At 39.4% G+C, this 24,727-nt stretch overlaps 1 protein-coding gene across 2 annotated transcripts; it reads right to left on the bottom strand.

Annotated features, from left to right (window-relative positions):
* Positions 1-4,068: 4,068 nt before the first annotated feature.
* LOC110159082 (alpha-N-acetylgalactosaminidase-like) lies at positions 4,069-23,651 on the bottom strand. Of its 2 annotated transcripts, XM_020923643.2 has the most exons (9): positions 23,572-23,651; positions 20,511-20,718; positions 18,684-18,824; positions 13,605-13,816; positions 11,929-12,023; positions 10,485-10,646; positions 6,329-6,526; positions 5,061-5,201; positions 4,069-4,919 (listed from the first exon to the last, which is right to left on the bottom strand). In XM_020923643.2, the coding sequence occupies exons 2-9, from the start codon at positions 20,714-20,716 to the stop codon at positions 4,755-4,757; spliced, it is 1,320 nt and encodes a 439-aa protein (XP_020779302.2). In that variant the 5' UTR covers positions 20,717-20,718; positions 23,572-23,651; the 3' UTR covers positions 4,069-4,754. The 2 variants fall into 2 exon arrangements, with proteins under 2 accessions (XP_020779302.2, XP_055019734.1); XM_055163759.1 differs by lacking the exon at positions 23,572-23,651 and having other exon boundaries at positions 20,436-20,569.
* Between the last annotated feature and the right edge of the window lie 1,076 nt (positions 23,652-24,727).

Below are 24,727 nucleotides of genomic sequence, written 5' to 3'. Positions count from 1 at the left end.
CTGGTTTGGTCTCCATGAAGATAGAAATGTTTAAAGCCATACTGTGAAACATATTTGACAGGTGTAGTCCAGGTTTAGTCAAGGTTTAGCCCAGGTTTAGTCAAGGTTTAGTCCAGGTTTACTCCAGGTTTAGTCCAGGTTTAGTCCAGGTTTAGTCAAGTTTTAGTCAGGTTTAGTCCAGGTTTAGTCCAGGTTTAGTCAAGGTTTAGGCCAGGTTTAGTCCAGGTTTAGTCCAGGTTTAGTCCAGGTTTAGGCCAAGTTTAGTCAAGATTTAGTCAAGATTTAGTCCAGGTTTAGTTAAGGTTTAGTCCAGGTTTAGCCCAGGTTTAGTCCAGGTTTAGTCCAGGTGTAGTCCAGGTTTAGTCAAGGTTTAGGCCAGGTTTAGTCAAGGTTTAGTCAAGGTTTAGTCAAGGTTTAGGCCAGGTTTAGTCAAGATTTAGTCAAGGTTTAGCCCAGGTTTAGTCCAGGTGTAGTCCAGGTTTAGTCAAGGTTTAGGCCAGGTTTAGTCAAGGTTTAGTCAAGGTTTAGTCAAGGTTTAGGCCAGGTTTAGTCAAGATTTAGTCAAGGTTTAGCCCAGGTTTAGTCCAGGTTTACTCCAGGTTTAGCCAGGTTTAGTCCAGGTTTAGTCCAGGTTTAGTCCAGGTTTAGTCCAGGTTTAGTCCAGGTTTAGTCAAGGTTTAGTCAAGGTTTTAGTCAGGTTTAGTCCAGGTTTAGTCCAGGTTTAGTCCAGGTTTAGGTCAGGTTTAGCCCAGGTTTAGTAGGTTTAGTCCAGGTTTAGTCCAGGTTTCAGGTTTTAGTCAGGTTTAATCCAGGTTTAGTCAAGATTTAGTCAAGGTTTAGCCCAGGTTTAGTCAAGGTTTTGTCCAGGTTTAGGCCAGGTTTAGTCCAGGTTTAGTCCAGGTGTAGTCCAGGTTTAGTCAAGGTTTAGGCCAGGTTTAGGCCAGGTGTAGTCCAGGTGTAGTCAAGGTTTAGGCCAGGTTTAGTCAAGGTTTAGTCCAGGTTTAGTTCAGGTTTAGCCCAGGTTTAATCCAGGTTTAATCCAGGTGTAGTCCAGGTTTAGTCCAGGTTTAGTCAAGGTTTAGTCCAGGTGTAGTCCAGGTTTAGTCAAGGTTTTGTCAAGTTTTAGTCCAGGTGTAGTCCAGGTTTAGTCCAGGTTTTGTCAAGGTTTAGTCCAGGTTTGGTCTCCATGAAGATAGAAATGTTTAAAGCCACACTGTGTAACATATTTGACAGGTTTAGTCCAGGTTTAGTCCAGGTTTTGTCAAGGTTTAGTCCAGGTGTAGTCCAGGTTTAGTCCAGGTTTTGTCCAGGTTTAGTCCAGGTTTGGTCTCCATGAAGATAGAAATGTTAAAGCCACACTGTGTAACATATTTGACAGACCCTCCACCAAAAAAGTTACAAAACGCACCAAAAACCAACCAAACCAAAAAAGGCAATATTCGTTTCTTTCGTTTAATCTCGACGTTCAGTCTCGGTCTGAGTCGGGCGTCTGTTCCTCGTACGAGCCACATCTGTGCGGCAGGTGTCTCCTCTGCTCCTCTGCCCCTCGAGGACTCGCAAACCAAAATAATGAAAACCACGTAAGAGCGCGACCTTCTAATGGGATCTGAAAGAACAACAATTCCCCTCGGTTCCTGTCGCTGCTGGGAACAAAGTTTATTTCACAACGGTGGATTCTTTCATTTACAGCAGGAGTCTAACCCGCAACCTGCTCACGGAGAGGAGGAGACGGGATAACCACTCTGCCACGGTGACACAGAGAGGGCACGGTTATATTGTTGAGCTGACAGCGCCTCTTAGTGGACAGGACCTGCAATAACAGCCCTGAGGCGACGCTTTTGGTTCAATAAATGTGAAAAATTAATTAAAATGAGAAATATTGAACTTCTCTAAATAAAAGTTAAGTTTTTGTTTTAGTTTGAGACCTGCTGAAAAGGCTGAGGGTTTGTTTTTAACACGTTCATAATCTGAGCAAACAATAACAAATAAATAAAAATAAGATTAGATTCAGTTATTTCTGTTCAACAAAATTCAGCAAAATCTTGATCAAAATCACTGCACTTGAAGCTTTTTTAGACCTCAAACTTTGCGCATAATATCTTTCGCTTTTAGTCTTTAAGCAGATTTATAAACAGGTACTTTAATACTTTTTTTTTTTTTTTTTATGCAAAATTATATGATACAAACCAATTGGCAGTGTTAAATGTTCAAGTGATTAAGCAGAATAATTGACAGGTCAGACTGGAACAGTGTAAATTTAAAGTGTTTTTGAGGCAAAAAATAGTTTTAGCTCTTTGATAAATGTTGTGAAAATGTTTAGCCCAGGTGTAGTCCAGATGTAGCCCAGGTTTAGTCCAAGTGTAGGCCAGGTTTAGTCCAGGTTTAGTCCAGATGTAGGCCAGGTTTAGTCCAGATGTAGCCCAGGTTTAGTCCAGATGTAGGCCAGGTTTAGTCCAGATGTAGGCCAGGTTTAGTCCAGATGTAGCCCAGGTTTAGTCCAGATGTAGGCCAGGTTTAGTCCAGATGTAGGCCAGGTTTAGCCCAGGTTTAGTCCAAGTGTAGGCCAGGTTTAGTCCAAGTGTAGGCCAGGTTTTAGTCCAGGTTTAGTCCAGATGTAGGCCAGGTTTAGCCCAGGTTTAGTCCAAGTGTAGGCCAGGTTTAGTCCAAGTGTAGGCCAGGTTTAGTCCAAGTGTAGGCCAGGTTTAGTCCAGATGTAGCCCAGGTTTAGTCCAGATGTAGCCCAGGTTTAGTCCAGGTGTAGGCCAGGTTTAGTCCAAGTGTAGGCCAGGTTTAGTCCAAGTTGTAGGCCAGGTTTAGTCCAGGTGTAGGCCAGGTTTAGTCCAAGTGTAGGCCAGGTTTAGTCCAGATGTAGGCCAGGTTTAGTCCAAGTGTAGGCCAGGTTTAGTCCAAGTGTAGGCCAGGTTTAGTCCAGGTTTAGTCCAGATGTAGGCCAGGTTTAGTCCAGGTTTAGTCCAGTTTTAGTCCAGGTTTGGCCCAGGTTTAGTCCAGGTTTAGTCCAGGTTTTGTCATATTTACACTGTATTCACAGATGTTCATTGGTGTGCACTGTCCCTATCAAGTAAATTAAAAAAAATTAAATGGTGCAATGAAAAATCAATCAGCCAATGGAACAAGACTAAACAAATGAACATTTATTCCCAAAAATCAACCACAAGATCATTCATTAAAATTCAGTAAAATCACACATCCACAATTTTAATAATATTGTTTAAAAATAGTCAAGTGAAGCTTTTAAAACATTTCAACACAACTGCAGATGAATCATATTTCAGCTCAAAAAACATGTACAGTATTCATGGATTTTTCTTTCTTTCTTTTAAAAATAGCAGCTTATAAAAGTAAACAAAACCTGGAGAGTTTGTATGGGTCAGTTTACTGGCAAAAACAGAGGCAATAAAATTAAAAAAATAAGTAAAATAATTTTCCCTTTGTAATAATGCCCTCATGGAGAATAAAAAGAAACTGAATTCAAAATACAGAAGTTTGGTTTTGTGATGCCATGAAAGACCTGGTTCTTGGGCCAGGTTTTGTCCAGGTTTTGTCCAGGTTTAGTCCAGGTTTTGTCCAGGTTTTGTCCAGGTTTAGTTCAGATTTAGTTCAGATTTAGTTCAGATTTAGTTCAAGTTTACCTCAGGTTTAGTCCAGGTTTAGTTCAAGTTTAGCCCAGGTTTAGCCCAGGTTTAGCCCAGGTTTAGTCCAAGTTTAGTCCAAGTTTAGTCCAAGTTTAGCCCAGGTTTAGTCCAGGTTTAGTCCAGGTTTAATCCAGGTTTAGTAAACGTTTTGTCCAAGTTTTGTCCAGGTTCAGTTCAAGTTTATTCCAAGTTTTGTCCAGGTTCAGTTCAAGTTTAGTCCAAGTTTAGCCCAGGTTTAGTCCAAGTTTAGTCCAAGTTTAGTCCAGTCCAAGTTTAGTCCAAATTTAGTCCAAATTTAGTCCAGGTTTAATCCAGGTTTAGTAAACGTTTTGTCCAAGTTTTGTCCAGGTTCAGTTCAAGTTTAGCCCAGGTTTAGTCCAAGTTTAGTCCAAGTTTAGTCCAAGGTTTAGTCCAGGTTTAGTCCAGGTTTAGTCCAGGTTTAATCCAGGTTTAGTAAACGTTTTGTCCAAGTTTTGTCCAGGTTCAGTTCAAGTTTAGTCCAAGTTTAGCCCAGGTTTAGCCCAGGTTTAGTCCAAGTTTAGTCCAAGTTTAGTCCAAGTTTAGTCCAAGTTTAGTCCAGGTTTAATCCAGGTTTAGTAAACGTTTTGTCCAAGTTTTGTCCAGGTTCAGTTAAAGTTTAGTCCAAGTTTAGCCCAGGTTTAGTCCAGGTTTAGTCCAGGTTTAATCCAGGTTTAGTAAACGTTTTGTCCAAGTTTTGTCCAGGTTCAGTTCAAGTTTAGTCCAAGTTTAGCCCAGGTTTAGTCCAAGTTTAGTCCAAGTTTTGTCCAAGTTTAGCCCAGGTTTAGTCCAAGTTTAGTCCAAATTTAGTCCAGGTTTAACCCAGGTTTAGTAAACGTTTTGTCCAAGTTTTGTCCAGGTTCAGTTCAAGTTTAGTCCAGGTTTAGCCCAGGTTTGTCTCTGGTTTAATCTTCTTTATTCCCTGTTAGGATGCATTCACACCAGCACATAGACCACAAAACTGGGAATAATTCTGAACTAATTCTGGACTAAACTAGGTTCAAACCAGGACAAATATGAACACACCTCTTGTCTTATTTTAGTGTAGTGTCGCTGTAGTTCTTGTTACAATCTGCTGTTTCGTTATAACAGGTCCCTGGTCTTGTCCTGGTTGAGTTCCCAGACTCCTGCGTTCCTTTTGGCAGGAGACAGGTACCACATGACCACTCCGGACGGGTTTATGGAAACACTGAACTGCTCTGTGGAGTTCAGAGTCTTCAGTTTGGATCCACCGAACACGTCATAAACCTGAGACACGACACAAACACAACACTTTCAGTCATTTTTAAACAGGAAACGATACAAAAATAAATTGTGTAACTTTGGTTTTGTGAGGTAAATGAAGTTGTCGTTGTTATAAAGCGTTACCAAAACAGTGAGCGCTCTGACCTGGTAGGAGCCTTTGTCGTAGCCGAGTTTGCTCAGAGACGTGTGGTAGATGTACGGCATGTCCGACCTCCTGCTCAGGAACACCACAGCGCTGGCCGAGTCCACCAGGGGGCGCCAGTACACCTCGATCTTACTCTTCTCCTGAAAAAGTTTTAAAATGATTTATACTGTTTAGTTATGGGTAGACAGTATGTTTAGTATGTAATTAAAACCTGCAAAAAGAGCAGACTCATATTAAAGGTGCATTGTGTAACTTTTCTGGAGGGTGCCTCGAATATTGGACGGTATTCAGCTTAGCCTTTTACATTTATTCAACTACAAGTGTTCTAATTACTTAAAATACCGAGAAAAACTCCATGGAGACGAGCGGCTTGTGGACTCTCCACCAGAAAAGTTTTGTTTTCTGTTGCCCATTTATATATACAGTCTAAAGCAGATATGTTAAATTCAGGCCCGGGGGCCGAATTTGGCCCGTGATATAATTATATTTAGCTTGTGAGATCATATCAAATATGTATTAGATATGATATGCTGGCTACAGATAGACTATAGAGACATGATTTATTAAAAATTTAATTTTTATTTTATATTTTGCTTATTTTGGATTCAATGTTTAATCAAAACTATTATTAAACATTAATTTTAATAAGAAAAGGTTTAACATTACATATCTCAAAAGAAGAGAAAACATGGAGATGTTCCTGAAATTTTTCAGTAAATATTTAATTTGGTTCACGACTTAGTCCCAGTTTTTAATTTTGGCCTCTGTGAATTTGAGTTTGACTCCTCTGGTCTAAAGTAACAAGCAGGACAAAGTGGAGAAAACCCACATTGATTAATAAGAGTTACTCTCATCAAAAATCTCAGCTCATTGATTTCTTAACAGTAAAACTTCCCCCACAGATGAAAAAGTACAAAAGGAAACTGCCTCTGTCCTCACAATCGATCCTTCTACTTTGGCATCTTGAATCTTTGCTGCAAATTTTTTCACTGCGAATTTTACAGTCTGAATTTTGAAATATTTATGCTGAATATTTAAAAGGTGAATTTTCTATTTAGAATGTTTTAAAAACGCTGAAAAAATTCAATTCAAACATGTATAATCAGAGTTAGAAAATTCTAAGTGAGAAATTCTTCCGTTATACTCATATTACAGAATCTGAAAACCACCCATTTTCAATCAACTTTTTTTTTTGCAACTTTTTGGACAGTTGGACACATTTCTTCCAGACTTCCCTCTTTCCCAAACATGCAGTCTCCGGTCTTACCTGTAGGAGGCGGCGTCCCTGAATGCCCAGAGGGTCCTGGTTGATGTTGATGGCGGCCTTGTTCTGGAGGATGGCTCTGGCGGCGTTGTCCAGCTGCCTCAGGTCTGTGGACATGATGAGAGGAGACGCCATGATGGCCCACAGCGCCATCTGAGTCCGAGACTGGTCCAGGCTCAGGCCAAAGTTCCCGATGATCAACTGAGGAGAAACACGGAAGAGGATGGAAAGAGTGAAGGGCCAATATTACACTATTTTGGATCACCTCTGTCCACATTTACATGATGTTTCTTTAATTCTGAATTAATTGTTCTGAATTAAAGAGTTCTGAACTAAAATATTCTCCTTCAAGTTTACATGGAAATAATAATTCCGAATTGAGGTTAACATGGAAAACACATTAAATTGTCTTCATTTTATTTAGTTCAGCGTCTGAGGATGAGAAAGATTTTGATTGGACAGAGACACGAACGTATTTACGTCGACTGGAAGAAAACACACACTTCAGCTGCTACCGGCTTTTCTGTCATCTCGGTTTGTCGTTACACCACGGACACAAACCCGATCCAATTCTCTCATCACACTTCACGTCTGTCGGCTGAGGAGGAGAAGGGAAGAGTGTTGGAGAAGGAGGAAGAAGACAAACTGAGTCAACGGCTGCTCGACCTCAGCCCACTCCCACGTCCAGCTCACAAATCCAAAGAGACGTGGATGAAAGTCCGAAGTCAGGACTGGTCGAGCCGGATTGAGTCAGAAGGGTGACACAATGAGCACTGAACGACCGGAAGTATTTTTAAGAAGAATGAACATCAGCATGATCAAGGAATAAATTAATTCGGCTTTAAAATCTGAATAAACCACCCACTTACTTAGGAATTAAGTTTTTACATAGTCTTTTTAAGGCGGAATTAATTTTTATTCAGAATGAAATTATTTGTATTCGGAATTAAAGTTAGTTAAAATTAAACATACTTTACCAGTCAAAAGTTTGGACACACCCTCAGTGTTTTTTCATTTGCTTTATTTTTACTACTTACATATGGAAAAAAACAAATATATGAAGCAAGATATGGAATTATAAAGCAAAGGAAACAAAGTTAAATAACTCTACTAAATAATTTTTTGACAAAGCAAAGGGTGGCTCTTTTTATGATTTAAATATAAAATAAAATATATAAAGAAATGAAAGAGAAGGTGTGTCTAAACTTGTGACTGGTGGTGTATATTGTGGCGGATATTATTAGGGGTGTCAAATTATCGCGTTAATTGCGATTAATTAATTAATTACGATTAATTATGTTTTTTAATCGTGTTAATCTCATTTTTAATCTCTAACTTTAGTGTTTCTGTATGTGAGTTTCTTTATTGTAAAACCTGTTTTTATGTGTTGTTGGGACAACAACACACACACACACACACACACACAAAACACATTTATACATTTTTTAATTTCGGTAATTCCACTCATTGCCGGAAAGCCACACAAAACGCGCGCAGTAACAGCGATGTAAACGTCATGTTAACGTTGGCGGCGTCAGTCGCACAATGGACGAGGTGGAAGAGTCAGTAGAACAGAGCAGCAGTGCACAGGTAAAAACACATTCGTGTCTTGGAAATTATTCTCCCGACGTGAAATATAAAAGAAAATAACAAATAGAATATCGCCTGAAAACAACCTGCATAGACTCATGATGTCTGCACTACTGTCCTATAGTGACCTGCCACATGAGGGGACACGCACACAAAACACACACAAACACACACAAACAAACACACACACACCTTCATCATCGTCATTAACCTGAGAACGCGCGGACCACGTTTCCTTCCGTAGTTACTGCGCGGACACCGACGTGCTCCCGTGAGCCGCGTGTGGATCGTGTTTTCTCGCGTACGCTGCGTAAACCGCGCTTCCTCCTGTGCGCCTCTAAACCAGAACTAACACCAAGACTAAAACCAGGACTAAACCAGGTCTAAACCAGGACTAAACCAGGACTAAAACCAGGTATAAACCAGGACTAAAACCAGGTATAAACCAGGACTAAACCAGGACTAAAACAGGACTAAACCAGGACTAAAACAAGGACTAAAACCAGTGATCTCATATATAAAGCATTTCTCTATCAATAATATTTTTAATATGGTTAAGGAAAGACTGGACTTTTTATTGTCTTTAAGTCGACAAAAGTTATTATGTTCAGATTTCCTCGTCTTTGCTACTTTACAGCAAACAGTTTCTTATTCATGGAGACTTGGGCTCAACAGCCAAATTGGAGAGATTTGTTAAACAATAAATGACTTTATAAAGTCACTTTTTTAAATCTATATCAGTCTTTTGATCTGCCACAATAATGTAATAATGAATTTAAATGAAAATACCTCAAATTGAAGCTTTTCTCAGCAATTTTTAGGTGAGATTAAAATGAGATTAATTAGATTAATTAATTACAGATCATAATTAATTAATCTCTCAATTTTTTTAATCGCATGACAGCACTAATTAATATTATAGAAATTATTATTATTTACTGTTGATTTTACCATTTTCATTTTATATACAGTATTGTGCAGAGGTGAGACCAAGTCATTGTTTTGCAAGTCTCAAGTAAGTCTCAAGTCTTTAACCTCAAGTCCAAGTCAAGTCTCAAGTTGTCTGCTTTGGGCTTCAAGTCATTTCAAGTCTTTAAGCTAAATTGTACTTAAAAAGTCATGGTATATTTATATATGAGTATTTATATAGTTGTAGAAATGCTCTTTTTTCCTTTTTAAATGTCAAGACAAGATCTGAGTGTGAATCATTACAGTCAGAACAGAAAGAATTCAGATTTAAAAGTGCTAAATAACAGTTATTTTGTGTGTTGTCTACACTGAAATGGAAGGATCATGTTCTATGTAGTTTCCCTGATTTACTCTATTGTACTGTATGTTACTGTAGTACTTTTGAGTATCACAGTACTTCATTTCCATCCAAAGTAACAAACAGAGAAGTGGGAGGGACATGTTCCAGTTTGTTCCTGTAAAATTGAGCTCCGCATTTATCAACTATAAAGAGAAAAGTATTTTATACAAACATATTTTTTCAGGAGAAGCATCAAGTCTTCTCAAGTCACAGGCCTCAAGTCTGAGTCAAGTCCCAAGTCTTAGTCCATTTTATCAAGTCAAGTCTCAAGTCTTAGTCCATTTTATCAAGTGGAGTCTCAAGTCCAAAAAATAGTGACTCAAGTCTGACTCGAGTCCAAGTCTGACTTGCAGGTCCCACCTCTGGTACTGTGTGAGTTTTGGTTGAATTTGTGTCTCACACACAAAATGTATTTTATCATTAAAGGTTGTATAGAGGATTTTTTTAAGGGAAGAGAACTACAGTGACAGTTCTTTTTCAAATGTTCCTCCTCCACAGCCTCAATAGAAACATCTCCTCCCGCCTCCTTACTCTAGAAATCACACGTTTACAGCCAGTGGGCGTTCGGAATTACAGTCGAAGTGACCGGTCTAGAAACAATTTAGCGACCTTCGTCTACTTGAGTCGCGACATCGCTGGAAGGGATCTCCAAGAATCACCTCAGTTTGTCTTCGCTTCCTTTTCCTCTTCTCTTCTTCTTTCAGCGATCTCATAAACGGACTTTCTTTTCGCGGCGAACTGGTCGTGGATTCTTGTCCGCCGTTGCAACAAACTTTGTGCGAATTTGTGCGAAGCTACAGTTTAAAAAAAGTCTCTAAGAACCGCCGCATAAACCACGTAATCCCAGCGAGTCAGTTACACTAGAAACATAGGGAGTTTGATTGATGACCTAACAGCCAATAGAAAATGAGGTGGCCTTGTTTTCTATTGGCTAATGTTTATCTGGCCTCACCACGTCCACATTTGATAGATTTTCATTCTTTTTTTTTTTTTTTTGGTCATCATAATTACAAGGCTGCTGCATCTCTGTAATGTTATTTTAACCTATCATTGACAATCTGAAACAAAACAAAAATCCTCCATACAACCTTTAAAGGGAAAACACAGGAAGCAGATAACGGCTGGGCGTAAGTTCTGTTATAAATTCTGCTGACTTGATAACATCGTTAGAAACTGTGATTAAAGCAGACATCTAAAAATCTCCTCTTCTCTTTTCTTGAACTTCTATGATATTTCTTCTTTATGCGTTTCAGTCTTTACCATATCGGGGTCGTTCCAGTGTCCCGGGCCGGCAGCAGGCTGGATGAAGTCCTGGTGAGTAAAGAACCAGTCCATGATGAACTGCAGACTGTTCCACGAGTCCTGGATGTCGTAGTAATTCCTCCACAGGTGACAGATCTCCCTCAGAAGATTATAGTCCACCTGTAGACAAACACACACGAGCAGAGGGGGCGCTACAGAGTCACATCCACACAAACTCGACTTTTACAACACTTTTGATCCTTATGCCCTTTTTGACCTCTTTTTATTTTATCACAGTAAGTTTTTAAATTACCAGCGTGGTCATCTTCACCATGTCAACTTCTGATCCTTTTTCTATTTTTATTTTTCAAGTTTCAGCTGCTTGTCCCACTATGTAACACAAATAAGTAAGTTACTGTTTTTATTTTTATTAAGAAACCGTAAAACAATTTGATGCACCTTTGATCGTGCTTATTTGGACACTCAAAAATGCCCATTATTTGGAATTTTGTGCGTTATTTTAGTTTGTCAGATAAAATGAACTCTTTTCTAAACCATCATAAACCAGATTATTTCTACTTCTACTAATATTTTAAAATCACACCAGTCTTTGTTTTCATGTAGTCAATAAAAATCTGTTTGCTCCAGTGACATAAGTGACATATATGATATAACAGCAGCTCAAAATTAGGTCAAATTGAGACTCTTGTGCGTTATATACATCTAGTTCACAGGTGTCAAACATACGGCCCGGGGGCCAGATGCGGCCCTCCAAGACCTTTAATCTGGCCCCCATCTGATTTTCTACTAAAACGTTTTAATTATATTTTCTATTAAAATATTGTTAATTTTCTGTGGTGTTTATCACAGCAGCGTCTCCAGCGTCTCTGTACGTGGCCCCTCCCACCAGAGCAGCACAAATGAAGACTTGTCTCTTTCCAAACGCTCTTAAAGGACGATCGTTTTGACTGTTGACCGTGACACCCTCATCAGAAAAATGTCCAACATGAGAAAAGTGGACGTCTCCAAGAAAAATTTACTCATTCCTATTAACATACAAGTTCATGTTAAAACATTGTGTTGAAATTGTATTTTTCTTAAAGTTTCAGGTTGTTCATAATATTATAATATTTTGTAAAAGAAAGAGTTCATAAATTAAAAAAGATTTCTGTAATAGATTTGTGTTTCTCTGCATAAATATTTAAACTTATTGTTATTTTTGGGGTTTATATGACATGAGTTTTCTGATCTGGCCCCTTTGGGATCAAAGAAGGTTGGATACGGCCCCCGGACCAAAATGAGTTTGACACCCCTGATCTAGTTATACATTTTCATCTGTCACAAAACTAAAATAATACTGGTGCGAAATTAGAACAGTTGGGGATTCATTCATGGGAGTGCAGGACCAGTTTGTGTGTCCATATCTTTAGAAAACTGTACACATGCAGTTCCTCAGACTGACCTCCGGGGGCAGCGAGCCGATGTACACGGGCCAGCTGCAGGAGTAGACCATGGGACGTCCTGTGGCGTTCAGAGCTTTGGACATCAGAGGGTAACCTGGGCACAGGAGGAGAGGCAGGTTTAGAATTTATGTTTTTTTATGGTAATTTCACAGAGAATATTCAAAAGCGAAGGCTGATTTAAGTAATGATAAAATTACTCGGTAAACACGATAAAAGCCTTTCAGATCTGAGTGTCACTGCAGTCAGGACCCGCCCATAATCCAGAGAGATAGCCTTTCAGTAGATGTATTTATTGCTCATCTACTGTAACAAAATTCGGACTTGTATCGGTATCGACGAGTACACTAAGCCCAAGTATTGTATCAGATCGTACCCCAAAAAATGGTATCTAACAAAACTATTGGATATTCTAGTTATCTGATTTTCACCTTACATGTGATTGTACCCAGTGACTCCAAGGAGCAGACCTGATTGTAAAACACGCCACAAGTTTATGGAATTACCGTATTTTCCGGACTATAAGTCGCATCAACCAAAAAATGCATAATGAACAATAAAAAAGCATATATAAGTCGCACCGGAATATAAATCGAACTTTTTGGGGGAACTTTCTTTTATAAAATCTGAGAGCAGGAACCAACATTTCCTGTTGAATGTCAAGTTCTAGTAAAAACAATAGAAGAGAGAAGAACAGACTGTTAACGTCACATATGAACAGTTCTTCAGATAAACTATAACATAAACAACAGAACAGAACAAGTTTACCAAACTCTCCATCTTACTCCAAATCACTAAATCCATCAATTCTTCATCCTCGGTGTCACTTCTGAGCAACTCCACGACCCCCAGAGGTAAACAGAGCGACGCTTCCTCTTCTGTGTCGCTGTCGTCAGACTCAGCATCAGTTCCAGTTAGAATTATTCTGGTCTTTCTGAATCCCGACAGGATGGTTTCGGTGTCACTGAAGATCAGACTTTGTCCATCCATCCAGTGACCTCAGGAAAGTTTCATGGTGCATCCTCCCGGTGTCACAAGTTTCTCGCTCACTCCAAACTTTCTTTCTGCTGCTCAATTATCGTTTTCAGCTGCAGATTTCTCGACTTGCAGCTTGTAATCTGCAAAACATGATTTTCTTTTTGGGTGTATTTGTGTTCAGTTTTCTCAGTTCTCTTAATAAGTTTGTTTCAATTTTCAGTGTTAGAGAAGTAATGGTTTGATTGACTGATATGATACAGACAGGACAGAGGCTCTTTCTGCAGGAGACATGCGCAGTAGAGTCAAGTGACAGTGGTACAGGAGGAACAGGAGCAGCAGATACTCACACACAAGACTAGAACCTCTCGCCTTCTGTCAGTGTTAACATTTTAATACAAAAGTCGCACCCAAACCATGAAAAAAGTGCGACTTATTGTCTGAAAAATATGGTGCTATTATTATTATTATTATTAGATCTACTGTATAGAAAGAAAGGCCATTTCTAACCCATGTGCACATCTGACAAACCTTTGATTAAGTTAGCAAGGAAAAAATCTAAACGGGCATGTATTTTTCCCATTTGATAAACTGTCTAGATACCTAATGTATCTAGATAGTATCTTCTCCCAGACGTCCTGTAAACCCTTTGACATCAGCGTAAGTTCTAAAGTTAAAAATGGGTCATATTAAAGCGTGGTACCCAGCAGCTGCTCCAGAGCGTTGGAGTTACAGCCGTCGAACTTGAGGTAGTCCACGCCCCAGTCTGCGAAGGTCTGAGCGTCGGTGGTGATGTGGTCCAGGGTGGTCCCGGGGAAGCCCATGCACGTGAAGCGGCCCATGTCTGCGTAGATGCCCAGCTTCAGACCGCGGCTGTGCACGTACTCCGCCAGGCGAGGGATGCCGGAGGGGAACCTGCACCACAGTCAGATTTTTTTAGGTTTAGGCCAAGATATTCACAACAAACACCGGCAAAGATAAAGTTCAGCTTTCAGAGGAGCACCAGATCTGAACTAGGACTAGATCAGCCCTAAACTGGATCTAAATCAGGTCTAAAACAATATTGAGCTATGCATGTAAAGTGGGGTGACAGTAGTTCAGTTGGTTGAGTGTTTGTCCAATGATTCGAAGATTGTCAGTTTGAATCCCGCTCTCGACATAAACATCATTGGTTGAGCGATCAGATCCACTGGTTGGCTGTCATGGTGTCTTTGGGTAAGACACTTAACCCATTTCTCTCTGCGTATGTTGGTGTGTGAATGGGTGAGGTGGAAAAGCACTAGGGCTGGGTATCATTAAGAAGTTGCCGATACGATACATACCTCGATACACAGGCCACGATACGATACATACCTCGATACGGCGCACTTTCGATTCGATATGATATATTTCAAATCGATTCGATACGGTTCAATTAAAAAATAAAGGCTAAATCATGGCTGTGACACTAAAGTCTTTGTTAAACCAGTTTTTGTGCAAAGTTAATCTGAAACACAAACATTTTAATCCTCAAAACAGTAAAAATGTCAAATGTGTCGCATAAATGAGTTTCCTTTCACTCCACAAGCAACAAAACTGTAGCTCTGTAACAAAATAATTTAGTAAAACACACCTAAAAATACTCTTGGTGAAATATCGATACAGTAGCCCACGATATCGATACTGTATCATCACATTAAACGATACGATATATCGATATTCCGATATTTTTGCACAGCCCTAAAAAGCACTATATAAAACTGTGACCATTTTTCTTTTGGAGATACTGCACTTTCACTCTGAACACTGAACACTAGATGGCAATAATTCAATTTATTATTACCATTTATATTTTTACTCTTTGTTATTATATTATACTGTGATGTGTGAGCCACTGTGTCCAGATCAATAAAGTTTGTCCAAGTCTAAGTACCCCCCATATTAGTCACGAGGTCAAGGCACCGGATGCGTTTGTGTGTTTCATAGAACTAGAATAAAATCTGAAGGTGAACCCATCATATTGTTTTCATTAATTTCCTTTTCCGCATTAACCTCCTCAATCCGGGAGAGCTCCTTCCACCTGTGTGATGTCTGTAACGTGTACGGCGTGGAGCGTTTGGACCAATCAGAGCAAGAGCTGCGAGAGCGGAGCAAGAGCGGACTCAGAGCGAGGCGAGGCTAAGTCTTTTATGAACTTTTAGGCGCTTTGAGGATTTAAAAATTTTAAAAGTTTATGTTGTGAAAATAGAAAAGAATCCCTAAAAAATCCAACCTTTGTGAAAGTTGTGGATACTCTGTCAGCTGAACACGGGCAGTCTGAATTTCCAAAAATGCATTGCGTTCTGTGGGAGAATTCTTTCTGGGCCCAAGCTAACGTGAACTGCAGTACCTGGAGCGACCACTAGTCTGTCTGGAGCAGGACAGAGGCGGAGGGGCTTATCCAGATTTTATTATAGATCCATGGTGTGTGAGTATTGAATAATCCAACAGTTTTGACAGTGGATTTGGTGTCATAACCTGAGATTCTGAAGTTGCAGTATTAAATTTAAGATGCCTGACTAAAGCTGATGGATTTGTAAAGTATGAAACAGTAAACAGCAACTATAAGAGGAAGAGCCAGACCACAACGTGTGGGTTTACACATGAGACGCAGACAGACTGAGGTGACATGCACAACTCGTGTGAACTGAGAGTAAGACAAGAGTGAAAATGTTGCGTAAGGAAGGAGGAAACCAAATAAAACTGATCTGAGACGGAAGTGGTAGACTGTCACGAGCATGATAAGCCCTGTAATATTTGACTTTTTCTATGAACCAAATCCTCAATAAAAATAAGAATATGTTTGACATTAGAGTTTTTTTCCTTTTTTCTTAAGGTGTACACTGTAAGTTTTCTGGTGGAGGGTCGTCTCAGGCCCCATCCACACTAGTACATATTCGAGCCACACTAATCCGACTGAAACTGGCTTCAGAGATGGAAGGATCTGGTGCCTCCAGCTCCCACGAATTCATCTGAGTACAGATCTGATCCAGCACTGTGTGGATGCTAGAGATGCGCGGATTGCGGTTACAACCGCGGTATCCACGGTTAATCCGTGGGTCGGGCGGATGACGTGACGAAAAATTATATTTTAATTAAATTCGGGCGGGTGGCGGATTAACTACTAAAAAAAAAAAAAAAAAATGTTTAGTATTGTTACCTACATCTGAAAAGACGAGTCTCATTGTCTATGCTTGTAGTATGAAGTGTACGCATGTCCTTAATTAGCCCATTTGACCTCGTTTTTTACGTTCGAAAGGTTCAGGTTGTGTCGGGTTATTGAAGACTAAGGTTTACGAGGCACATATTATATGCAGTTTATTTTATTATTTCTAATTTATTTCAGCTGTTTGCCAACACATAAGTGGCTATAGGGCCATTTCGATGATCAGTTATATTTAAAACACGCAGACATTATATGTGCAAGACTGCCACTCGGGGGATTTAAAACTTAAAGAAAGACCGATGGAGTGAGGCTATGACTTTTGAAATAACATCGAGCAATGCAGAATGTTCAGAATGTAACAACATCCAACACGAAGGCAAGAAGGTTCAAAAACAGCCTAGTCGGAAAAACGTTGTCAATTTAATTAGCTGCGCAAGAAAACCAGGTAAGTTTGGGGTTGTTACGGACAATTAAGAATGTGAACATACACGCTGAGCGAATTTTGGAATGAATGAGCTATAGAGTTTGCATTTTTATCGAGGCTCCTTAGTTTGTTTGCTGTATGATTGTTCTAAAAATCTAAAAATCAATCGGCGGATGGCGGGCGGTGGCGTTTTGAAAACCTTCGGTGAAATGGACAGCGGGCGGATGATGAGTTTTGTGTCGCGGTTGCGGATGAAAAAATAGCCCATCCGCGCATCTCTAGTGGACGCCTGAAAACACTGATACACTGATGTAGGTCTGTGCACCGCTACCGCCAAAACACTAAGAGGCAAAAGTTTAACCTGAATCATCTCCAACGCGACAGAAGCACAGAACAGACTCACCATCAGCAGAACACCCCTCTGTCACAGAAAGAACACTCATATTCCACTGAGTCGTGTCTTTTAGTCCTACAGAAGCTGAACCAAATCAGCGCACAAGGAGAGCGCTGTTTTTTTGAGCGCTTAGTTTATGCAAATGAGACATGTGATTTTAAGTTTTGTTTCTGTAAAATGTAAACAAATATGCTCAAAGCTGTGTGGATAAGGAAGGATTGCGGACACAAAAACAACGTGTCTTGGACGCAGATCGTTTCCGATGCGGTGATACGCGGATTCGTTCAGTGTAAACGGGGTCTCAATGGGTGTTTTTTTGTTTTGTTTTTTTCCTCAAAAACACCTTGAAAAACATGCACTCTTGAGCTGACTTACTGGTCTCACACAGCAAAAACTAGAGGGTTAAAATTTCAGGGTAAAATATGTCAAAGTTGTTTTTAACTCAAAAGTGTTATTTTAACTATTTGAAAGTTTAAGTTTAAGTTAATTCAACTTCTCTTTGAGTGGCACGTACTACCCACCACTTCAGACTCCTGTGAGAGAAGATCAGTTTGAACCAGTTTTGTTCATAATTTCATCTTAAATTAACTAAAATAAAGTGTAAAAATAAAACGTGTGTGTGTTGTTTAGCTAAATCAGGATAACCCTACAAAGTGTTATCCGTTTACTCTCAAAATGTTAATATAACTCTTGATTTTGGAGTTAAATCAGGAACTTTGGTCCAGTGTGACTGAATTAACATTTCCAAAAAAAATTAAATTAACTCTAGAACAGATTTGACTCACATAAACCTTGAGAAAATGTTAAAACTGATTCTGTGTTTTTATTTACTGATATTTGGGTTGGGGGGGGGAAATGTATGGATGGCAATAACTTAATTTTCTAACTGTTAGGTTGATCTGTAATTGTTTTAGTTTTCTTTGTTTTTTTTGTGTTTTTTTGCTTTTATGTTCATGATTGTGTGGTTGTGCTTTATAATGTATAAAACTAAATAAAAACATTGTTTAAAAAAAAAAAAAAAAAAAACTGATTCTGTTAGAGTCAATTTTAACACTCCACTTTTTGCTGTGCACCTGCTTGTCTCCTTGGGGATAAATAAAGCCATGCTGTGGAACTTTACAGTCAAAGCAAAATGGAGATAAGCAGGTGACTGACCCTTCATCTGAAAAGTTCCATAGTGCACAGGTGTCAAACATAAGGCCCGGGGGCCAGATCCGGCCCTCCAAGACCTTTAATGTGGCCCTTGGGTGATTTTCTACAAAAATATTTTAATTATATTTTCTATTAAAATATTGGTAATTTTCTGCGGTGTTTATCACAGCAGCGTCTCCAGCGTCTCTGTACGTGGCCCCTCCCACCAGAGCAGCACAAATGAAGACTTGTCTCGTTCCAAACGCTCTTAAAGGACGATCGTTTTGACTGTTGACCGTGACACCCTCATCAGAAAATGTCCAAAATGAGAAAAGTGGAGCCGAGTGCAGGATTTTCCAAGATAAATGGACTTATTCCTATTTGCATTCAATTTCAGGTTGTTCATAATATTATAATATTATAATAAGAAAGAGTTCATCAATTAAAAAAGTTTTGTGTTTCTCTACACAAATATTTGAACTTATTGTTATTTTTGGGGTTTATATGACATGAGTTTTCTGATCTGGCCCCTTTGGAATCAAAGTAGGTTGGATACGGCCCCCGGACCAAAATGAGTTTGACACCCCTGCCATAGTGCCTCTTTACTTCAGAAAGCTCTCGTGCTTGTAGAGCCGGTGTCCTGTGGTACCTGTCTGGGTCTGCCTGCAGTCGGCCCTGTTTGTCTCGGACTCTGGACATCCAGCAGTCGTCGATGATCACGTACTCGTACCCCAGCTCCCTCCAGCCGTCCTCAGACAGCCGGTCCGCCATGTCCCGGAACAGCGCCTCACTGTGGACAGCGGGGGAAGCACGGTCAGAGCAGGGACATCATCACAGAAGAAAGAGGTGACGGTGGATTCTCAGGTTTGGTAGTAAAATAAAAATAATAATGTGGAAATAAAAGCGTGTTTAGAGGTCCATAAGTTTACTAAAAATACTATGAAAGAAGCTGCGATGGAAACCGGCTCCTGTAAATCTTAGGCCATGGGGAAGACCGAGGACACGCTGGGGAGATCCCGAGGTGTTCCCGGGTGACTGGGAACACCTCAGGATCACCCCCGGAGGAGCTGGAGGAAGTGTCTGGGGGTGAAGGAGGTCTGGGCCTCTTTGCTAAGTCCTGGATAAAGCAGAAGAAAATTGATGGATGGATGAACTATAAAAGAATAAACTGCAAATTTCTCTGATCTGTCGAAGATTTTTAAAACTTATATCAGGTTATTCATCTTGTTTTCAGGTTTATTATGTACTTATTAGCTCTGAGATGCTTAATTCTATTCTAGAGGTAGTTTATTTTAAGATTACTTAAAAAATGCGTAAAATCTTGCTGCATGGACACGCTAATTTCACTACTTAGTAATTTTCTGATTAATTTAAGTGTTTATATCTTAAATTTTGGCCAGTGTAGCCTAGATAAAATGTCTGTTTATGCTGTATTTTGTTTTTAATAAATGACAATACCTTAAAATATCTGTTTTATATTTTGCGCCAAGAAAACTAATCTTGAAAACAATTAAAAGATTGTGTAGTTAAAGGTTCTATATTGTGTTAAATTGACTCTTGTGCTCTTTTAGGTTATAATGTTGTTACCTCTTCAAAAACCTACCCAGAGTTGTGTTTTGTTTCATTCACACATGTTTGAGTAACTGTTTTATTATCAGTCTGTCTACATCTCCAACGCTCAGAAAGCTCTGTTCCACCTTGTGATGTCATGAAGTGGTAGTTTTCAAGTCAACAGCTGCTTTTTACCTTTGGTTCAGTGGAGTTTGGCAATTCCTGGATTGATCATCATCTAAATGATTCTAGTGAAGGTGTATGAATGAAGTTTAAAAACACAGTGGAGCACTTCCTGTATCACCACATGACATCACAAGGTGGAACAGAGTGTTTTCAGTTTGAGAGGAGCAGCGTTTGTGTATTAAATATATGTGAATGAAACAAAAACACAACTCCAGGTCTGTTTGTGATGAGGAAAAGCATTACAACATAGATCAAAAAACAATAGTGGTGTAACAATAACTGAAATATCGTGATATCATATCGTCAAAAGTCTCACAATAATATCGTCGACTGTCACAATAAATCAAATTACATGTTCCTTTGTATAAACATCAGAAACTACATATCCCATGATTCATTTCAGTGCAAACAACATGAAGAAATGTGTTTTTTACTTGAATTCTTGGGATTATGATGAAAATAATTCACACCAAAATCTTGTCAAGGTATTTTAAAATCAAAAAAGTCTCTACATTTATATCAGCCTCTCCAAAATATCTCAATAAATATCGTACTGTGAGATTTGGATATCATTACACCCCTAGAAAACAGAGTAATACAGGCTCTTTAAATGCACTTTTCCCATAAATACTTGTATATAAATATTCCATACTATAATTTGTACCTCATGAACAGTCCCACGTGTGTTTTGGTTTGTTTGTTCTGAACCCTGTGGTGATTTCTGTGGAGCAGTTTTCACCTGATGCAGTTCTGTGGGTCTTCTTTGCAGTCGATGTCACACCTGAAGCGCTCCCAGGCCATCCAGCCCATCGGAGGAGTGCGCGCCAAACCGTTGTCATTGGACTGGACCAGAGGAACCAGGGACAAGAGAGAGAAGAGAGAGAAGAGAGAGAAGAGAGGGAGGAGAGGGAGGAGAGAGAGGGGGGACACTGACGATCCGATCATGTCTGTGGAGCAGTGAGAGTTTCAATTTAATTCAGTTTGAGAACAGTGTTTGGTTTATGTCTTTTATTTATCCATGAATGTATGTATTTGAATGGGGACATCACACATAATCTTAAAAGGCTCACATTTTGTTTCCCATGTATTTGAGAAAAACAAAAAAAAACAAAAAAGTGAAAGTGGAAGTCTGGAAAGTGGAAGTCTGTGCCTCCCTGCTCAGATGACCCAACCCTGGACAAAACGAACGAAATGGATGAATGATAATAATAATAATGCATCAGTTTTATATAGCGCTTTTTTTTTTTTTGGACACTCACCTTACAGATCATTATTCATTCTCTCCAGACCCTGTGGTGCCCTGGGACAGACTGACAGAAGCAACACACCACTATGATACTAGGCAAAGTGGGTAAAGTGTCTTGCCTAAGGACACAAGAACAGTTTTTTTCAACTGGCATCCCCATGTAGCTCCTGGTTGTCCCAGTATCTCCCATCCAAGTACTAACCAGGCTTTGATGAGCCGGTGTGGCCACGAAATGTGTCTTGCCGCAGTATCGCAGCTCTTGAGGTCAAAATACCGTATTTTCCGGACTATTAGACGCACTCTTAAGCCTCTAACCCCAACAAAAAAACAACTGCGCGCCCCACAATCCAGAGCGCCCTATACACGAATCCACTCGAGTGTCCCAGCACGATTTCAGTAAACTACAAAGCCGGAAACACACACAGAGCAAACAGCGACCACACAGCAAAAAACACCCACAGACACACTCATCACTCCACGCCGACGAGGAACGGAACGGAGGAACGAACCGAAAAAGCGAGCGCGACGTGCCGCTTCTAGACACGACTGAACAACTGAGTCACTGCGAACACGCCGACAATCCAGCGATCCCAGACAGCACCCTCCCTACACGCCACAACTGAACAAAGCCCAGAGTCACCGTGAACGAACAAACAAACAAAACCACTCACCCATCACACTGTTGGGTTTCCTTTAAAGTCCGGTGCGGTTTATTTGTGCGAAAAAAGTTTGAAAATAGACCATTTAATGACAGTGCGCCTTATAATCCAGAGCGACTAATAGTGAGGAAAATACGGTAAGTCAGCTGTGCACTGTGAATTTTACACTCTGAATTTTGACTGTTGATGAAAATATTTGTGCTAAATATTAAAGGTGATTTATTTATTTTGAATTTGAAACATGTTGAAAAAATATAATACACATTTCAACAACTACAATTCAGAAATAAAAGAATTTAAACATGTTTTTGTGCACCTTCACACTCACACAGGAACTGAAATAAAGGCTTAAAGGGCTCATGTTACGCTGTTTTCTGATCCATGTTGTAATGTTGTTTCCTCATCACAAACACACCTGGACTTGTCTCATTTTTCCAGTGAGGGTTACGTTCTGTTGAAGCCCAAAACATACAAAAACAAAACAACACAGGTCTCCAGGAAGAACAACCGATAGCTAAGGCCAATTTAAAAAAATACTATCAATCGATGAACCTGCCCAGAGACGACAGGTACAAACATCTCTCCTGTTAAGGTTAAAGGTTGTATAGAGGATTTTTTGTGCATGCGTGACACCACCTCCCTCCTCCACAGCTCCCTCAGTAGAAACATCTCCTCCCGCCTCTTTACTCTAGAAATCACGCTTGTTTACAGCCCGTGCGCGTTCATCGCTGGAAGGAATCACCAAGAATCACCTCAGTTTGGCTTTGCTCCTTTTCTCTTTCTCTTCGTCTTTCAGCGACCTCAAAAACTGACTTTCTTTTGCGATGAACTGGTCGTGGATTCTCGTCGGCCATCGCGACAAACTTTGTGCGAATTGCGAAGAAGCTACAGTTTGAAAAAGCCTCTAAGAACCGCTGCATAATCCACGTAATCCCCCGCGCGCCGGCGAGTCACTTACACTAGAAACGTAGGGATTTTGATTGACGACCTAACAGCCAATAGAAAATGAGGTAGCTTCGTTATCTATTGGCTGATGTTTATCTGGCCTCACTACGTCCGCAGTTGATAGATTTTCATTCTTTTTGGTTTTTTTTGGTCATCATAATTACAAAGTTACTGCGTCTCTGTAATGGTATTTTAAACTTTCATTGACAATTTGAAACAAAAACAAAAAAACATCCTCCATACAACCTTTAATGTAAAAATTGTACACTGTCCACGTCTCATAAAAAAAAAAAAAAAAAAAAACTTCAAACTTTAACCCTCGTAGAGCAGCTGTACGGCTATATTTTAACCTTTTTTATGACCCAGAGAAGTGCTCTACCTTTTCTTTTCACCTGATACCTGGAGTTGCGTTTTGTTTCATTTGCTTTATTGTTCACTTTCACTAAACAATCAGTCCTGGAATTGCCAATCTCTAAAAAAAAAAAAAAAGGTAAAAATAGCTGTTCACTTTAAAATGACCACTTCATGACACCCTTTTGTTCTTTTTGACCATCAGGTCCACCTTTCTGTTGTTACTTTTCTTGGTTTCTCGGTTTGGGCACGGGTTAAGGGTTTCTTTTTGGGTTTAAAAACATCTCCACAGAAAGAAAATAAAAGAAAAAAAAAAACTCTAATCTTTAATTTGGTTTCTGTGTCCTTTTAAAATATGTTGGAACTCATCTCCCTGGGACATAACAACATTACAAGGTGGAACAGAGCGTTTTGAGCTTTGGAGTTGCAGACAGACTGATAATAAAGAGCTACTCAAACGTGTGAATGAAACAAAACTCAAGTCCTGGTTTGTTTTTGACGAGGTAACAACATTCAAACATGACTAAAAACTCACAAGAGTAAATTCTGTGTAATATAAGATGTGTAAAAAGTGAAGTTGCATGTTTCGAGAGTCTCACCGGTTGTTTTTCTGCAGCAGACTCCACTCTCCTGTCCACACTCCAAACACACTCACATGACTCTGGACTTCCTGCTTCCTGGTTTGGTCTGATCAGGTGGTGCAGATCATGTGGTGCAGGTGAACTCCTCTCACACACACAGAGCAGAGCGGAGCAAAAAACTAATTTAAATAAAGACTTAGGACTTAGAATTAAATCCATAATGACTTAGGATTTAAGAGCTCTTTTTAATTACTGTCTTTAAAGTGCCTAAATATAACTTGGACAAACAATAAACATTTATGAAGAATGTTTTGCTCAAGTTTTCATTTTAGTTTGAAGTATTTTAAATATGGTCCGGGTTATTTTCTTGTGTTTTTTTTTTTTTTTTTAATCCAATTCAATCCACTTTATTTTTATAGCACATTTCACAAACAGTTTCCAAAGCGCTGTACAAATACATATTAATAACAACAGTAATAAAATGATAAAATAAACACTCAGATTTAATCATACTAGTCTTAAAATAATAAAACCGGTAAAATAAAATAAGAGCAAAATCATAGAAAATAAGACCAATAAAATACATTAAAAATAAATAAAATAAATAAAAGACGCAGAGGAGCACACAACTCACGCAGGTGTTAAAAGCCAGAGAATAAAACTGGGTTTTAATACGAGACTTAAAACTCTCCAGTGTGGGGGCTGTTTGGACGTGGAGGGGCAGAGCGTCCGAGAGTTTAGGGCCGACCACAGAGAAGGTCCTGTCCTCCTGGTTTTAAGACTCGACTTTGGCCCCACAAGGTATAAATCTGGATGAGGTTCGAGACGTACCGTGGGGCCAGTCCATTCAAAGCTTTAAAAACAAACAATAAAATCTTAAAATCAACTCTAAAATTAAAGACGCAAGGATTGGGGTGATTTTTATGTCACACAGAGATGAGTAGAGTAGCCAGAAATTGTACTTAAGTAACCGTAATGTTATGGTCCAAAACATTATTCAAGTAAGAGTTAAAAAGTGTGGAAAAACTAGTACTCAAGTAAGAGTAAGTTAAAAGTAACTGTTGAGGTGTAACTTCTGATTTATAATGTTAAATAATGCACAAAATCTGACACAAAAATGAGACAAACTAAATGATTCCTGAAGGAGCTGCAAGAAACACAAATGTTCAAATCA

The sequence above is a fragment of the Boleophthalmus pectinirostris genome, unplaced genomic scaffold (assembly GCF_026225935.1).
Source record: "Boleophthalmus pectinirostris isolate CB_2022bp ecotype Guang Dong unplaced genomic scaffold, ASM2622593v1 HiC_scaffold_6, whole genome shotgun sequence".
Taxonomy (NCBI): domain Eukaryota; kingdom Metazoa; phylum Chordata; class Actinopteri; order Gobiiformes; family Gobiidae; genus Boleophthalmus; species Boleophthalmus pectinirostris.
Note: the sequence above shows the minus strand (reverse complement) of the source record. Positions and strands in the feature narration are given on the sequence as shown.

What these genes read in the sequence shown, in the direction of transcription:
- LOC110159082 (XM_020923643.2), bottom strand. Translation starts at nt 20,716, where the DNA reads ATGATCGGATCGTCAGTGTCCCCCCTCTCTCTCCTCCCTCTCCTCCCT. An exon ending in GACCCACAGAACTGCATCAG is followed by an intron (nt 18,825 to 20,510) that starts GTGAAAACTGCT and finishes CGCTGTCCACAG; the next exon opens with TGAGGCGCTGTTCCGGGACA. An exon ending in ACGACAAAGGCTCCTACCAG is followed by an intron (nt 4,920 to 5,060) that starts GTCAGAGCGCTC and finishes GTCGTGTCTCAG; the next exon opens with GTTTATGACGTGTTCGGTGG.